The sequence below is a fragment of the Podarcis tiliguerta genome, assembly GCF_965153285.1.
Source record: "Podarcis tiliguerta genome assembly, chromosome: 6".
NCBI classification, from domain to species: Eukaryota; Metazoa; Chordata; class Lepidosauria; order Squamata; family Lacertidae; genus Podarcis; species Podarcis tiliguerta.
Window position 1 is genome coordinate 53,881,657 of NC_139539.1, and position 18,764 is coordinate 53,900,420.

Here is an 18,764-nt window from a genome sequence, read left to right on the forward strand (position 1 = left end):
CACTGCATATTTTTTGCCCTTGAAAAGCTCTTCTTGAAAAACTTGTTTCATGCCCAAATTAAAATATCATTGATTCTGCATCACTGGGATTATATCCACACTTACCTAGTGATGTTGTGGGTGGGCGTATACAATGGTGGGTTTTCAAATGGGTACCAATGTGTATCAAGTAACCACACCCACCCTTGTGGAAGGCAGGACTAAATGTAGATCAAAAACAGCATGTTGAGGACAATTCTTGATTGAGAAAAATGAAATGGTGCTACAAATGGGTTGCATGTGTACACAGCCTAAGGTGAAGTATATGCAACTGAATGAACATACATTATTCTCAATATCTCTTCATTCCATCTGCTGTCTTTCTGAGCTCATGTTTAGATTTTAAGCTCCTCGGGACGGAGAGCAGACCTTTTAAACTTTATGGAGTACTACTACTGCTACTACTACAACTACTGCTACTAATAAATATAGTATTCCTGTAGTCTTCTGTATCTTGTTTATATTCTCCATGAAATGTCATACACAAATCTGAATTGTAGATACCTGAATGGGGCCTTGCAGTTGTTTAGAAAAGTTACTGTTTTGTTCCCAGTACCACAACCTGAAATCAAGGGTGCTTTGTTTTAGCTGGAAATCACACACTGAAGACACTGAGATGATTTTTTAAAAAATTATTTTAATCATCACTTTTAGCTTATCCGTTCAGTCACAAGGACTATAAACATCAAGCAAGAACTTGCAAGTGGCATAAAAGCTAGGATGCTCAGCTTTTCTGTAGGCATTGTAAATTTTTCATCCAAACATTACACTAAACCTGCAATTTACGTGGGGGTCGTGTTCCAGCGATCGCATCTAAAGCCAAAATCGTGTGTAGTCAAAATACATTGGATTCAATGGTGGGTGGATTGCCAAAGTCTCTTTTCCTGGAAGTCCACCCCCTTTCCGCTCCCTATTTATTTATTTATTTATTTATTTGCCAACCATGTAAAGCTGAATGCGCACAAGGTAAAATGCACATAAATTGCAGGGTTACTGTATTCCAAGCAACTAGACAAGTTAAATGGGATTGTTGTAGAATTCCGCTAAACTGAGCAAAGGGGACAGTGCTGAAGTTTAATGAACATTTTACTAAACCCTTTCAAAAGTGGTAATTGGGGCTTTTCATTTAAGATGCCTTGTTTTCTTAGGGGTGCGGGGAGAACCCTGGTAAGTAATTTTTGAAATGGCTCATTTATCCCCCCCCCCCAAAAAAAAGCTGTGCATGATTCATTGACAAAGCAGATGATACAATCATGCAAGCCACACCTTTGTCCCTTATAAATACTTGGCATTTTATTTGTATAAGGAGCCACAGTTAGGAGCTGTTCAGTTGCAATCTCAAGATGTTCATTTTGAATCATTCCACGCTGCCCACCTGGTGGCTAGAGAGTGAACTGTTACTTTAAAGAACAGTTTAAGTAACAACCATGCTTTGGAGTAGCAGGCAAAAGAGAGCAGTACATGTTACAGGAGTGAGTCTGCTCTGTATGCGAAGAGGGAAAATGCAGCTCACTGACTAGGTGTTTTAATGTGTTAAATCTAGGGAGAAAACATTGTTGTGTGCAGGAAATTTGACTTCCCCTGTGCTGATAGAGGACTGGATTTGCAAAGGATTCTCTTTTCCGTTTCTCTAAAACCAAAATCTGTGGCAAGATGTTTGAAATCACCAGGACGCTTAGTGCTGCTTTGTTAAATAATGAGGTAATATTTTGTCACATCTTCTGGGCAGTGTTTGGTTTTTCTTCTTCTTCTCCATATGTTTAGAAAAGATTCCATCCTCAAAAGTGAGAGATTTAAAAGGGGGGAAAAAGAGGGGGGGAATAGAAATCCTTCGCTTTATTTTTCTTTTTTCTTTTTTTAAACAACACCTCCCATCAATCATTTTGGATAACAGGATTCTCTTTTATTTGTGGTTTTAATCAGCTGCTGTTGCCTAGGACATTATGCCACGCAAGCCTTCTTAACTGCACAGTGTAGGCAGTTATTAACGCTGAATTGGCTTCTAGTATAGTCCATCTGGACTCTGTATGAGAAAGCTTGCTGGCGGTTCCTGATGCTAAGATACCCGCAACCTTTGGGATGTATGCATGGTGGAGAGGGACACAGTGCTATGAGATCACTTCTTTTAAGGGAAACTGTCATTAATGAGTCAAGAAACTGCTCATTTATGGTAAGGAAGAAGAGGGGAGGGCAAAAGGACTCGTGTGGTTTCATTTTGAAAATGGATTAGCTGCATTTTGAGTCAAGTTTTGGGGGGGAGGGGGAGATAAAGGGGGTTTCATGAAAATAGCATCTCCACTTGGAGGCTTCTCTCGGTTTATGGTTGAGAGACTTTATTGAAAATTTTGATGCTTTACAAATTGTGTCACTGCTGGTGATGCACTGGTCAGCCGCCCCCCCCCCCCCGAAAGATGAATGGTCCTATTGGAAATCTGATAATAAGACTGTTCCCCAGCCCCAACAATAGGATTCTGCCTTTGTCTTTAGAGAGAGGCCTCTGTGGACATTGGTGTATTTGCCTTGTGGTTTTTCCCCCCACTTGCTTTATTATTTATTTATTTCAATTCTCTTAAATATTTTTCTTATGTGGTTCTCAGTGTTGGTGCACATTGTACAAAATGCATGGATTTTTAGGTTGGCAAGACAGCCAATTTATGCTTGTATCTGCAATTGTATTTTAAGACAAAGAGCTGAATAATGATTCTGGACATTTAAAAAACGGTGGCTAATGAAGTGCGTTGAGACGGAGAAAAGGATGGAGAAAGGATTTCTTTACTCTGTTTAATTTTTTTTAACCTCTCAGAAATGAATTCAAAATCACTATTACAAATGAAACTTGCCTGTTACAGTTGGGGTTCACCATCCTCTTGCCCAGCCATTTACTCTACCGTCGTACTACTTGATGTTTTTAAGTTTTGAAATTGGTTAGTTGAATTTCTTAGTTTTAAGTAGACAGCAATCAGATCCAGAAGCAAAAGGGAAGCTTACAGTTATTTAAACAATGTACAATTTTCTTTTTCAGTGAGTTGCTTTTATTTCAGTTTTCACTTCTTTATTTTCGTTATGGGTTATGTTTGCTCATTGTGTAGTAATATTGTGGTCTCAGTGGAAGATGTGTATGCTGCATGGCCCATGGTAGTGTTTTACTCAGATGTGGCTGCATTGGAAACTGACAAACAAATCAGTTTCTAATAGCTTGGAAACGTTTTAGCTAATTTCAGATCGCACACAGAATAGTTTTGCTCAGAACATTCAGTGAGAGCATATTTTGTGTGTGTGTAAAATTGTTAATCTGAGTTGGCTATAGTATGAGCAGGTTCTAGTTTATAGACTAGGCTGCTTAAAACAAACATAAGAATAGTGAATGCGTTTTGGAAACAAACTCTTTTTAATTGCAAATGTAAATGAAAATATCCTTATCGAAAGTGTTTTCACTAAGTGGGTGGACAATGAAAAGTTTGTGACATTTTGTGTCACATTTGTGATTTTTATTTTCTCAGATGCAAATAAGCAAAGAAATTTCCACAACCATACTAAGACTTAAAAATGCTCTCTTGTATAGTGTAGAAAGGCATTACTGTCTTTTGTCTTAAACCAGAACAGAACAGTCCCTAAAACAAATCCCTAAAATCTTTCTCCCCCCCCCATTTTCTACCTGAACATTCTGACTAAATTTTTGTCCTGAGAAATATCCCGTGACTGTAATTTTGTAAATCAAATTTACAAAATACATGAACGTCCTTTATTATGGGCAGATCTTCGGGAATTACGTAGAGACTAAACACTATAGCACCAGTGAATAAATACAGTTAAGATTCGCATTAAAGTGTTTTTGTCATATCTTTTAAGCCTAGAGGCAGATCATTAAATATGCATTTCTCTGGAAAGCAACTGTCGAGAAAGATAAGGTGGTTTAAATGGTCTAGACTTCACAGCCTTGCATGGAAGAGGTGAGAGGATGGAGTCAGTGGAGCATGGCTGAGGTCTAACACTTGAGTGTCAAAGTGCTGGAAACTCTAAGGTGTGGCCTGAAACTGCCCCTCTCTCTGAGTGACTGATGGAGGAAGGGGGAAAGAGGTGTGGGTAAAATCCATGCATGTGTGATGTTCCTAAACTGGCCCTTAATTACTAGACACAAGCAGCAGTTCAGAAATCTGGTCTCTGTTGTTGTAGAGGTCACCAAATCATTAACATTGTCAATCTGGCAGTAGCTAATTTCAATAGCACCTGATGTTGCAACGCCTCCTTTAGTTTCCCTAGCCAATCGGATCTTGCTTTCAGCTGACAGATGGTCCCATAAATGGATGTAAAAAGGAGAAGCTGCTAGCCAATTTCATCAAGGCTCTATTCAGTTGTTAGCTACGTTCTAAAATCAGGGGGCTTCATCACAGTGCTTGGGTTTTTGTTTTGTTTTCCTCATTTTGCTGCACCCTACAACAGCACTGTGTGTTTTGTGGATTTTTGATTTTGATTTTTTAATTTATAAAAAAAGATACAATTCTAACACATTTAGTTCCCTGAAACCATATCAAATCCTTAGAGGAATTGAAGCCTTGCAAGACCTATTATTTGCCATTAAGAATGGTTATGGTAGGTATTAGTAGTTTTTAAAATCTGTTTGTTACAGCAGTCTTTCATAGTCTGTGTATAGAACATATAGCTTTCCCCAAGTCTGCATTTTGATCAGTCTGTGTTGTCACATGAGTTTAGTTTGCTCCCGCTGACTCGCTTGTTAAATGTCTTTCTCCCTTCATTTATCTTCCTTCTCGCTCTCTCCTGCTCTCTCTCGCGTTGATATACTTGCCTCGCTTTTAATAAAGGGCAGCCGCGATGTACTTTGCCATTTTAAGGTCATTATCATTTCTCTTTTGGAATAAAGAAAAGGCTGGTTTCCAGCACGAGGCTGCGTGTGGCCAACAGAAATGCTGAAGGCGGGGGTTGGGGTGGTTATTGCCCCCACATTCACACGCGGGCATCACACATGCAAAATGGAATCCTTGAAAAAAATAAAATAAGGAGGCAATTGCCTTGGGACTGATACTTTTTGGTTTGGTGTATTGCGCAGTAGGCATGGTATTTCTTCCTTCCTTCCTTTTTTTTTAAGAGAGTGATTTATAGGAGCTTCAGTAAATGCTGCATATTGTATTTCAAAGAGTTTCCTGTCATGACCTCATAAAAAGAGGAGGCGGCTTGTATGTGTACCAGCGCCTAGTATATGCCGATTTGTTGCATCGTTGGGCAGGAGTTCTGTAAGAAGGAATGTCAGCTTTTACATAACGTTCTTTTTGCTTTTGACACTGTGTGGGGCTGTAAGGGTCCATCTTTGTGATCACAGATGGAGTGGAATGGCTTGAAAATGGTAAGTGGATGCCGGCAGCAAACTGTCCATATAGGCAGTTGGTATGCCTTGTGAATTATGCTTGCTTAGGGTGGCAGATTGTGAGCCATAAATAAAATTACAGGTCGTTTTGGCTTTTAATGGGGGCACCTGTGTATGTAATGTGTATGTACAACTATTATATAAATATAGTCAAGTGTCGTGGCACTGAGTGTTTCATCCAGTGAGCATGCATTTGGGTGATCTCCGCTGACAGTCGCGGTGCTTTTGTAGTGTGTCCCCAGCACAAGACGCCTTTTAATCTTCATTTGTGCTACACGATTGCTAAGTTGAAATCTAATGACTGCATGTAGTGTTGCCGTAGAATCCAAACGCTATTGTGAAACAAGGGTGCTTTCTTTTCTGCCGAAGGAAGTTAAATCCATTGGTGTGATAGTAGTATTTCTATTTTTGGAGCATTCTTCCAGCAGAGAAAAATCAGAAACTACATGACTTGTTCTCTCTACTCCCCCCCCCTCTCCCCACCACCCCCTTCGCTGTTTCTTGTGCTTTCCTTATAGATTGTGCAAAATGGCTCTATCAAATATGGACTTTTGAATCTTTCAGAACAGAGCAAATCACGGAGGTGGGGGGCAGCAGGAGGGAGGGAAAAGGCATTAACATTCACCTCATTCTTCCTACTTTTGTTTCAATTAAACATTTTGCAGGCATTCCCTCTTCTCTCTCTGGATATTTATTATAAACTGGGAAACAAAGCTATGGTCTTTTCCCTATTCTTATAGGATTTCTTTGTCTAGCTGCTTGTTTTGATGGGTGTAAAACAAATAAGATTAGACTGAGCAGCCGAACTGAAAGCGATAGCTGGGAGGAAAAGCCAATGAAAGGTTGCCGGGGAAACGAGCATTGGGGAAGCTGAGTGGGGGAGCAGGTGGCAGTCATGTGGGAATACTGCAAACAGCGTAAAAAAATTCTGGGGCTACCTCAATTATCTTTGGTGTTCTTTGTGGCAGTCACAACTTTAATTATTCTTTATAAATAAGTGTTAATTACATTTCTGGCTCAAGCTTACAGTGATTTCTAGAATCCTTTTTTTTCTGCATCTGTTCTTTTTCTGCATATGGTGGGTGGGGGCTCTTTAACCATTTTATTTCTGATGTGAAATTGCATGTGCAAGAAAGTACAAGGCGCAAGGGAAGCAGAACACTATAAGGATACAGGATGCTGAATGGAACTAGCAGACTTGCAAATGCTCTCTTAGAGTATTCATCAAATGTCAGGGTGAGAACTGTGCACAAACTTACCCTAAGTAAAGGTTTTTATGTGGAAGTGCTGTTCGTTGTGTGTTTTGTGAAATGCCATGGTTCTGTAGTGGAATCATTATTTAATGCAAATACAGCCTATCATTTAGTTTATGCATGGAATCGCAGATTTCAAATATAATGAAACTACTCTCTTTCCTACCCAACTTAATTTCCACAGTCTTACAGATCTTTTATCGCAATACGTTATCTGTCTTTTGTGAAGCAGTACTTAAAATACAAAAATATAAGCTAGGTGCTGTTAAGAACAAACTTAAGTATCTGTTGCTAATTTTTATGGTGCCATATGTTGTCGGGCACAAAATAATAGCATAGCATCTCTTAAAAGAAGGTAATAGGCATGTAAAGCATTAGAAGACTTTGTTGGTTGGCAGGTGATGGTAAATATAATACAGAAGGCTAAGGATGCTCATGCCCGGAATGTGTGGCAAGGATAAAAGAGAAGCATACCAGAAATAAAGGGGCACACCTTTTATGCTTGCCAAATTTTGCATTCCCTTTCTTTGGCACATTATTTGAATGATCAGTTAGAATGGAAATGCTAGTGTTTAGAAGGATTAAAAGACGAGAAATCAAGTCTGCTTGGATTTCATTCCTTAACTAATTCTTTTGGAGACTTCAGGGTAGACGAAATTGACCATGTCGCTATATAGGAAAAGAAAGTTGTATGGGTTCATATATGGAAACACTGATGAATTTTTAAAAATCATTTTCAGATGCAATATTATGTTCATAATCTTGATTCCACATTCAGATTATTGAGTGTCTCCCTCCCCATTCTCAAAGAGTATCGGCATACAGCTCTATTGTTTTCTTGAATCATTTTGGTAGGTGTTTTTTTAGGGTTCTCCTTTCATCTACTCTACACAATTTTAGTGTAGATTTTCATTTCCTCCTTACATATATCTCATTGGCATTGAGCTATCAGATTTTTGGTGCCAGAGATGGATGTAATATCCATAGCTTCTATGTATATGTAGCTCTTTATTTACTGTTAGTTTATACACGGGAGATTTTCTTGGGTAACATGAAAGCTTATGAATAGAACCTTTGTAGAAGAAAAATATATAAAACCAGCAGATTATTTATGATTGTTTCTGCACTGAACCTTTAATTGGATACCTAAAGCAGGTGAGATGTGCGAAGCATTTTATTTAAATATCTATAGTTTACAAAATTCTAGTCAGGACAAATAGTCCAGTTTATGGATTGTTTAAATATTGACTCCATCCTTTAATGTATAATTATTCCTATTGCAGTGCACATAACTAATGAAACTGGCACGTTATGTAGAAAGATGCTCTTCTAGGTGGACATCTTTCCTTTGGCTCCTTTCTTTTTGTTGCCTCTTTTGGCTGCGTTGGTAAAGGAAGAACTAGCATGCTGTATTAGAGAATCACAACAAAAGGGTGACCAAGAATAGAATCACAACAAAAGGATGCTTCCAGTGGTGGGCTTGGTTATATTCTGTTCTTAATAGGCATAGAAGAGTTCTAAACCTCTAGAGTTCAAACTTCAATGGATTATTTTTTCAGTGTTCTGGAATCTTAATAAATTGTTTTTTGGTAATACCTTTTCTTTTTTCAATCTTCCACACGTTTTGCCCCCTAAGTTATGTTTTAAAAACTTTGAATGCCTAGTATGTCGCTAGGAATGCATGTTAGGAGTTACTACATATGTAACATTAAGTCTTGCGTATGCATGACCTTGTGGAGAGGTTATGGTTCTAGGTTGTGTATGATTACCCACATAAAGTAACTTCAGGAGTATATAAATCCTTGATATTTTTGTACATAATCCAGGACCTTAAGATAGAGTGGGCATGGAGTACAGCTTGAATATTTAATTGCACTCGCAGCGTTGTCACACTTTTCAGTTTCTCTGTTGTGTGGCATTTACTATATGTGATTATATGCCTTCTTATTTGGTTTGACTTTGGGGCATCTGACAGAATACCCTCTGATACACTGGCAAATACTGCAATGCAGTATTTTTTTCAATGTCATTGGGGTTTAGGGAGAAAAGAATTGCAAGAAATTTTAGGCAGGGCTGAATCACTGATGGCATCAGATTTTGTAAAATTGGCCAGTACCTTTTGGAAAGGCAATTACCCATCTTGTGCCATTTCTGCTCTTCTCTCAGAGGTAGATGAGTGAGTGGGGTGTATGTGTCTGCGTGTTTATGCATGCGAGCATGTGCGCACTTGTGCTTCGATTGCTTTGGTTTAGTAAGGCTAAACACATTTGGTCTTCTGTGAGAACAGACAAGGATGCATGAGATGTACATAATCCTGTGGCAGAAAAATACATAATTCAGTGAAAACATTTGTTCTTTTCACCCCTTTCTAAAAAGTACTTTGGCTAAACTTATCCTATATTTTTAGTTTATTATAATCAGTGTAGAATATGTTCGTTTACATTAAACACAGATTTACTATGTACAGGAGAGCTATCAGTAATGTTCAAAATTTACTTAGCTATTCCTTCAGGCGATCTCCTAAACACCTTAAAGTGTAGAAGACTTATGGGTCACTAGCTTCAGAGTTGAAGAAAAGAAAGCAGAGGTAGTAAATTTATATGCTATTGCAAAAATTGTGTAAACTAAGCTGTCAAGGGAAAATGAAGGGATAAACAGAGGAGGGAATGTACCAATCCAGTATGAGAGATAATGGACAAATTTTGAATTTGTGTAGTAGAAGTATCACTAGCTTGAGTACGTATGCTTTTTGCTTTAAATATTATCTATGTTTCTTCTTAAATGATAGCATGGGGCAGCAAAAACAATCCCTTCTTAATTGTTTTGACAATAGTTTTGAAGCAGCAGTGTTTTTAAAAAGCCGTATAGCTGTATATGGCGAACATATATTTAATATTTGTAATAATTTGATGGGGTTCCCACAACTAGAAATCATTTATCTATTAATTCATTAAGAATTACCTCCATGGCCAGGGCTATTTATTTTCTCTAATAACTACATTAGTTTGCTTTAGCCATGGCACAGCTTTTGTGCCCATGGGGCCCTGTAGAAGTAAAGAGGAAACTGAGAATAATTCCCATCCATTATTCTTCCCTTAACTGTACCTTTTAATATGAAGTAGTAATCTAGAAGAGCCAGGAAATACCAAGAAGCAGTGAGAAACCCTTAATTAAATTGGATAAAAAGGCAGAGAGAACATTGAAGAAACAAGGTCAGTTAAAGGCTGAACATGCTTTTTAGAAATGCTCTATGCAAGGCTGGCTGGGGCTATATTTGGGAATGAGAACATATATAAAATGCTGAAATGTTCCTTTGTTGCTAAGGTGAACACAATTATGCCCAGTACTCTACCGTGATGGGCAGATGAGATGTCCTTGGCCTGGCCTCTTAAGAGGTACTTTAATTTTAAATTAGCTTGTATCATTAAAGCTTTAAATTAGCTTGTATCATTAAAACCAGCAGAGACAATGCTGTGGGCATATGTGGTTATCTGCACATGCAGGAGCACTGGATTGGGTGTTGATCCAATGTGTTGTGTGCCATTTCAGTGATCCTAAACCTTGATGATACAGAGGATATTCTGTTTGCCTGTTTACTTGAAACTGATGCACATGAATGTAGAAGTTGTAGTCATTTGTAACACTTCAAGGAAAATCCTTGCAAAGCGCTTCTGTGCATGCTTAAGTGTTGGCTTTGGACTGTGATACCACTGGACCCTTTCCAGTAGACAACATCTTTAAATTCTGATCACTTTTGCATTGCCCTAGGCATATTTGCTTTTTGATTGATATGATACGTAGACACTCGTAATTTCTAACTCCCTGTAGATTGGAATATTGACCAGAAATACGCCTGCGTTGTAACCTAGAAGTTTTATAGGCAATGTTAGAAATTCACTTGTATTGTAACAATAAGCAGTACTTCACTCTGGCTGGTAATGTAAGTTGGCCTTGCAGAATAGCCTTTTTGATATTCACTCTGCTGGTTAGTGTATTTATTCTCCAGGTTGCACCTGAAAAATAGCAGACAGGCTCCATCTTCATAAAGTGCCCTCTGTAAGCAGACTTAGCAGTGGGAAAGAGCTGTGAAAAATAAAGTGTAGCAGTCAAACTTGTTTAAAAACTCTCCAAGCTGAATTATAGCTAATAAAGGAGTGTTGTCTTTTCCATCGCGTTCTCTAACAAAGGTATTTTGGAATTAACATAGAAGTAAGTTGTAGTGGGGTAACTTTGCCCACCAATTCGTTCTAACCGGAGCTGGCCTTTTAATGACTAAGACCCTAGTGTATTATCAGCTTACATAAGAATTGCAGAAGCCTCTGCCCCATGGATTTCAAGACATATTGGTTGTCATAAGAAAAACCTAACCCTAAAACAGCTTTTCCATTAAAAACAACACCCTACACTTGTGTTCTACTTTTTGTGGAATACAAGGGTATTCTTATTCTGTTAATGTTTATCATCACTAAAGCACACTGATAATTAAGATTAGACATATTTCATATGAGAATTGTGTTAACATACATTTGGCCTTGAAAGCTTCCTGTCAGTGCATATAAAAATGGAAATCAGTCTGGTGTTTATCACAAGCTTAAAAGACAAAGGCTGTGATTCTGCATTCAAGCTGCTTAAATCTTAGTGACCTCAATGAAATTTAAGAAGTCTAACTGCAGAATTTCCTGTCAAAATCCGGGCCTAAAGACAGTTGAATTACAGTATTCTTTTTACCTGCAGACCTAGAAACTAGATTTTAATTCCCTTTGGAGTCAGATAGAAATGCCCACTGAAACATTCAGTTACCTTTTCCAAAATCTTCTGCAACCTTTAGGATATTTTGAAAAGTGCTAGTAGTTGAACTAAGGTGAAGCATTCAAGTAGAATACAAAGGGAGAAGGTTGAACCATATAAAATGAAGCTACTAGAACAGGGTATGCCCACCAGCTATTGGGAGTTGAACGAGACATGTGTTTTGAAGGTTGAACCACCATCTAAAATGTGTTACATTAACTGTCTGCTCATAAAGTCAAAGAAGAAGCATACGTGGTCTTTTCTTCTGCCACCATCCATCTAACACTGGCACTTTTTTGGTGCTGCCTTCAATGCATGCTCCAACTCTAAGCATTTCTTAGTACTGAATTAGTTATTGAACTGAAGGTAATCCTAGTTCACCAGTTGCGGCTCATAAGTGCAGTGGGAATGAGCGCAACAAATACATATTTTTGGGATGAAGCAGGCCACTTATTTATTTTGGATTATTCAGCAGATAAGCAGTGTTGGCGTGGCAGTCGGGCAAGGATCTGGTCTTCATTTGAATCAGTGTTGGAATAAATACTGCTGCTAGACAGTTGGGAAGCACCCATGAGAGTTGGCCAGCATTAGACTCTGATGTGGTGTAGATGAGGCATCTGGGTTCCCACTGGGCAGCTGGGGGGGCGGGCCCTTTTTGAGTTAGGGGTGTGGCTTGATTAGGCCCCCCCCCCCATCCCAAGGCCTCTTATGGAGGTTCTCCTTATGTTTAGATCCTGCCCAATGCTGTTCCACCCAAGGTCATCACAAAGTATAGAATGCATAACAGAATGACCTTGACCATCCTGCCCACCTAGTACTTTTGCCAGATCCTGTGGGACCTTGCAAGAACTGTCTGGGGAGGCCGTAGCCTGGCGGCTGCTGATCCACCAGACAGCAGCATCCCACACAAAAGGCATGGGAAGCAATGGTATAACATATTGGTCCAACTTTATCTACAGGTTTTGTTCTTACATTTAGTCCGAAACAAACGTGGTATTTCAGAAATAGAAATGGGATCCAGACAAAACGTTGCTTGAATGCAGTGAGCAGTTTTTAACAGCTCATTTTCAGTGTTAACTTTGAACTTGTAAATTTTATAATTTATATTTTATAATTTTATAATTAACATATACAGTGATGTCTCTCTTCCCCCCTTTTTCTTTTGGCCTGTATTGCTGTGCTGCTGTTGAAATGCGTGTATTTTTGATTACACAAATATCCATATCTCTTTCTAATGTGTGCCAGGTGTGCTGTTAAGGTGCAGCTTTTACCGTGAAACATTGCAGGAGTCTTTTAAGAAGCAAGCTCCACTGAATTCATTGAGGCTTAATCCTACTTAAGGAGGGCTACAGCTTTGGAGCATCAGTTGTTCTTTCTGTAAGAACAGCTATTGTAGCGAATTAGCCAGGTCTAGACAGATTCATGCATTGTAAAGGCAAACTTATAATGCAATCCTAGTCATATCTATACAGAAGTAAGCTTCATTGAAATCATTTTGACCTGCAGCACAATCCTGGCCATGGCTACATCAACACACGTTCTACTGAATTCAGTGGGGCTTAGTCCCAATTAAGAGGGGTTTAGATTGCATCTTTACTCCTAGGTAAGTGTATTTAGGATTGCAGTGTTAGTATAGCAACTAAAACGGCTTTGAATGTGCCCATTTTAAGGAACCAATTCAGTAGCTCTGCATAGTAGCATATGTGTTTGGAACACTTCAAAAACTTTACTGCGAGTTTAACCTACTCAGAGAATCTTGAATGTGGTTAATGAGTTGACATCATGTTTGATCATTCAGAAAGTGTGGTATATATTTAACAGTAGAACTGCTATTTCCGTAAAATGAGTGTATTTTTAGTATCTTTTCTTTGCCAGCACTAGATCTGAAAAAAATATTTGTAAGTTGAATATTTGATGAAGTGGAAAATAAAAGCTGAAATTAACACTGTGTTTCTTATACAACTTTAGTTGGAAGTTTAGTTAGGTGTGGAAATCATGAGGTGTGAGTTAGCAACACATTTTAGTGAAGGAGGAGGAAACAATATTTTTCCACCACAGTTTTGGTCTTTAAAAGGCTTCAGTCTGAATCCCAGCGGTCGCAAGTCCTGGCATACGCATGCAACAGAATGAGATGGTAGAATGAGGCAGTACCCACTTAAACCTGCAGGTGATAGGGAGTGCCAGGCCCTAAGATGCTAGCTTTCCACTTGCAGAGAAACTTCTGCATAGGGGGATTTTTTAATATATATATATATAAAATTATTTATACCTGTAGCCCATCCTGTGACCTGTCTGTGTCACCTCGTTTTGCTGAATATGCAGACCAGACCTAAGCTGCCCTTCTGCGGCTGTAGTTGCACATAGCGACATAGCTAGCTCTCTGTATTATCACTTCATTGTCATGTCCTATACACTTGAAATGAACTGATAGATTATTCTCAATTTGTGAACAAAGTAGGAGACAGTATGAATGCAGGTGGACAGTAATTGAACATCATGCACCATTTGCGAGGTGTTACTAATCCTGTAGGGGCAGAGCTGTTTTGTAACCAGAATTTAATCAGTCTTGTTCTCTTCACAATTATTTTGTTATGGTATGCAGTGCCATGATCAACTTCAGGTGAGGAAACTTTAGTTAATTTAGGGTAACCAATTGTGTGGTTTAAAATAATAATAATAATCCTATAATCTATATTTTACCATTTTAATCTGAGATTTCTTTGTAGGATGAGGTGCACATAGGAAGAAAGGAAACACCATTTATATTGTATGGTTATATTGGATACAACTGTAGTTTAAACTTTAATATGTCAGGTTTACCTATTTGACTGTCACAACTTCAGCTGTCTTGGGAATCAGATATTGGCTTTGATAGAATATAATGAATTTTGTATACTTTAATATTTTCAGGGTGAAATTTTGCATGACAATTACTATACACATTTATAACCTATATTTGAAAATAGTTTCTTATTGGCTTGACTTGTTCACAATGATGAAACCTTGTTTGCATAACGTAACACAAGCGCTCCTATTTTCCTCTGTCAAAGTATATATTAGAGGGCTTTATTACTGCCTTAAACGTCCAGCTGACTATAACTGAATGGTCATTTAGAGTTTTATGCAGGAGGTATATCCCATTTGTAATATGTCATCTGCAGTTTGTTCTTCAGTGTAGCATTCACCTGTGTTGTTACATGCTGGTCACATTTGACAGCAATGAAGTATTTTATTCACGTGCAAACTTAAGTTCATCTTTGCAAAACTTGCTGGTTTAGCAATATACCATCTTGTCTGTCTTTCAAAAGCTTTAGAATAACTGAAAAGTTGCAGCAGTAGGTGTTTGGTATCTCTGTGCAGATCTTGTGCATTTTTTGCCCTTGGAATATACTTTTCATACCTAGAGCTATGCTGGAGTCATGACCCTTAGACCACATGTATACCATGCCATCCCTTTGGTTAGTGTTCTTTTCACCATGGTACACAGTGCACCTCAAAGCACCAAAAATGTATTGTTCTTTTATTCAGCTTCACCTACTCCTGAGCATTTCAGACTGCTGAGAAATGCTTTAGTTACCTTGGGACTAGATAGCTGCCACATCCTTAAATGGGGTTGCCTTTAAAATTGTCTACAGAAGCTCCAGTTTGTTCAGATGCAGCAGCTAAACTTACTGGAGTTTTTTTGTTGTTGGGACATGTAGTTTTCATTTTGCAACAACTGCAATTCAGAGCCTTGATGATGAGGATATCTTTGGGTGATGAAAAGGCTAAGGATTAAAGCCTACACAAATCCACAGTAGAGTCCCTAAGATGGTTGGATGGCTCCTTGTACGCCTCATTCTGTCAGCTGCTCTAGCCAAGCTGAGGATACCATGCTCAGTGATATCAAACACCGCATCAAGGTCCAGAAGTGAGAACCAGGTCGCAGTCCCACCCCCAACCCCCAGTCATGATCTCTGTAAAGGTTCCGTGGACAGATCATAACCCAAACAGAAATGGATCTCAATAGAAGTGCTATCCAAGAATGCTTGCAGCTTGCCCTATCACAACACTCTCCACCACATTCCTCGAAGGGGGTTTTGTGACTGTTAGTTTTTCTGTTCAAGGAGTTGAGGCACTGTATTTTAAAAATGTCATCTATTAAATAAATATTGCTGGAATTTTAGTGAGCAGCTGTAATTACAGGTGTGATAGTGTTAAACTTCTAAATATAACCATATATCATCAGAAATGTTTTCAAAGGCAAAACAACATATCAACTTTTCTGTAGAAACTGTAACTTGGAAAGAGACATTGCACATACTTTTGAACACCAAGAAATCTTTAATAAAAATACATTTAAAAACAAAACAAAAATTTAGATACTACTTAATTGTAAACAAAATATGTAAACTGATTTAGTAGTATAGTTTTGCTGAGGGAACTTGAGTAACAGTGCCATGATGTTCAACTGATAGAAGTAGAAAACAAATACTCTTGTGTTCATCCAGGTAGTGGTAATATCAGTGATAGTAATATCTGACTACATGAAGTATTTAGTGCCCTCTTCTCAGCTTCTTCCACAATTTAACATTTTGGCATACCTTTACTCTCTAAATTTTGGTTTCTAATCTTTCCATCATTTCAGCTCTCCCCACCCCCTTTAAAAATAGTTGTGAATATGTTTCAGACCATGGGTACGCAAACTAAGGCCTGGATCCGGCCCAATCGCCTTCTAAATCCGGCCCGCAGACGGTCCAGGAATTAGTGTGTTTTTGCATGAGTAGAATATGCCCCTTTATTTAAAATACATCTCTGGGTTATTTGTGGGGCATAGGAATTCGTTCTTTTTTCCCCAAAATATAGTCCGCCCCCCACAAGGTCTGAGGGGCAGTGGACCAGCCCCCTGCTGGAAAAGTTTGCTGACCCCTGTTTCAGACCTAGATTACATGACAAAGTGTGCACCAGTGTATATCCAAAGAATCGTACCTGTAAAACAAACATTTCAGTATTATCAAATGTTTCTAAGGATCTGTTTTAATAACATATATTTTTATGTCCTACCTTCCTTTCATCGTGAAACTGAAGGTTGCATGCAAAGGAGTCCCAAGTGAGCTCCCACCCAGAGCATTTCATCAGATGCTGCTTCAGCAAAGTTGTTCATTCCCTTCCAACCATGCTCACATCAGTCTATACATGAGACTTCATTTATTTTACAGTGAATTAGCACTTTAGATGGTCATGTCTCTTCCACAAATAAGAAACACTAAAATACTTTCTATCTTCATCCTAGATCTGCCAGATAAACTGGTTGTAAATACTTTCCCAAGGAATGGTTTGTTATTCTGTTGCAAACTCGTAATTGGTGCCTGCCTGTTAAAGGCCACAATCCATTTTAAGGTTGGATATAGGAGATAAAAAGATATGTATTTGGTGAGACAGGATTATATGTTTTTATTTCCAGGTATTTGGTGAGAGAAAGTAGTATGTTTTTATTTCCAGCTTTTAATATTAAGTACCCGCTAAAGGAGCGACTCAAACATTAGATGGCCGGACATTATACACTTGCACTGCTTTCTACAAATTTCACTCTAGCCCCAATTCCCTTCCTAAGAAATCACTGCTGATGTTGTTCTGCACTACTTTTTCTTTTTCTCTCAAGATAGTTACTTGTACAGAATCAAATACATTATCATTAATCACACTGTTTTCATTTTCATCAAATGAAAGTGTGTTTTAGGACTGGGTAACGGGGGAGCAGAAATAGATCATTAGCATTGCCCATTGCTTTGTAGATGTGTAGCACCTCAAGGTTGTATCCAGTCCTACTCAGAGTACACCCATTGAAAGTAACGGCCTTCTTTGAGCATAGTTTACTTGGATACAATCCATAGTGTTGGGCTCACCACCCATGCATACTTGACCCACTTTCTCTGATAAAAATGGACTTGTTTAATTGGACTAGAGGTCTGTTTAGAATAGCATTGTCTGTGATGGTGGCCAGTCTCTTGTCACCAAGATGTTTGCAGACAGGACAGAATGATTGCCAGCCTCTTATTTGTCCCCAGCAACTGGCAGTAGAGGTTTATCACCTGGCACATGTATATTTTCTTTCTGGCTTTGATGGCAGATATCCCTTGATTATGTCCTCTGAAACATACTTAGCCTCGTCATCATCACTTTATTCTGTGGCGGTGAATTTTGTTGGGTTGTTATTCAGGTGGAGGTGGGAGGGAGGTGTTTCCCCTGGCCTACACTGGAGGAATTAAATCTGAAATCTAAATATATGAATGACATGTTCTGCTATTAAACTGTTTGTCATTGAACTATGACCCTTATGTCCTTTATTTCCTAGCAGTAGAAGATTACAACAGATAGTTAAATTATCATCCCCCAAGTACTTAGGAAAGCAACACTGACCCTATATGAGGATAGGTTATGGTGCAACCGTTATAAAATTAACTTACTTACTTACTTGCTCTTTTCTATCTATCTGAAGATAGTAACGTAAAGATATAAAACGAAAAATAACTTAATAAAACGCCAAGACTCACAACCGAGATTGCCTCTTGCCTCCTTAGCAACCTCAGCATTTTCTAGCTGGTCACGGGCTAAGCCATTTGCAAAGTGTTTGCAGAGATGGCCTATGTATTCATACATTTCTGAAATTTAAATTTATTTATTTTTTAGATAGGTGGCGGAAATTGAAAGCTCACCTTCCCATTGTGCATAGTTTGTTGGAGAGATTTCAGGAGTTAAAACAACGAGTGATCTGATCATAAGAGCGTAAGAAGAGCTTGTTGGTTCAGACCAGTGGCCCATCTAGTCCAGCATCCTGTTCTCACAGTGGCCAACCAGGGGCCCATAGGATGCCAGCAAGCAGGATTCAAGCACAGGGCCACTCTCCCCTCCTGTGATTTCCAGCCACTGGTATTCAGAAGCATTACTGCCTCAAACTGGAAGCAAAGCATAAAATCCTATTTTTAAAGATAGACGTTCTCAGCATTGTGATGCTGTTCGTATATGTCATTCTCCAGCCTCTCATCTCTGCAGATACTTGCTTCAAGTATAAGGAACACTGTAGTTAAACAAAACAAAAACAGCAAAAGATTGCTTAATACAGTGGTACCCCACGTTACAGACGCTTCAGGTTACATACGCTTCAGGTTACAGACTCCGCTAAACCAGTAATAGTGCCTCGGGTTAAGAACTTTGCTTCAGGATGAGAACAGAAATCATGTGGCAGTGGCACGGCAGCAGCAGGAGGCCCCATTAGCTATAGTGGTACCTCAGGTTAAGAACGGTTTCAGGTTAAGAACAGACCT

At 38.7% G+C, this 18,764-nt stretch overlaps 1 protein-coding gene across 8 annotated transcripts in view; it reads left to right on the top strand.

The window, feature by feature from the left end:
• ELAVL4 (ELAV like RNA binding protein 4) overlaps positions 1 to 18,764 on the top strand; it is a 92,153-nt gene that overhangs the window by 13,526 nt on the left and 59,863 nt on the right. For 2 of the 8 annotated variants that reach the window (XM_083447883.1, XM_083447885.1), the window contains exon 1: positions 2,078 to 2,209. The exons of 2 other annotated variants lie outside the window; for them this stretch is intronic. In XM_083447883.1, coding sequence (XP_083304009.1) covers positions 2,093 to 2,209 — 117 coding nt within the window. In that variant the 5' untranslated portion in view covers positions 2,078 to 2,092. Of the gene's footprint in view, positions 1 to 1,501; positions 1,741 to 2,077; positions 2,210 to 4,393; positions 4,630 to 5,037; positions 5,399 to 6,368; positions 6,656 to 18,764 lie in introns of those variants that run through there. 4 more of the 8 variants (XM_083447888.1, XM_083447890.1, XM_083447889.1 and 1 more) reach the window with 4 other exon arrangements.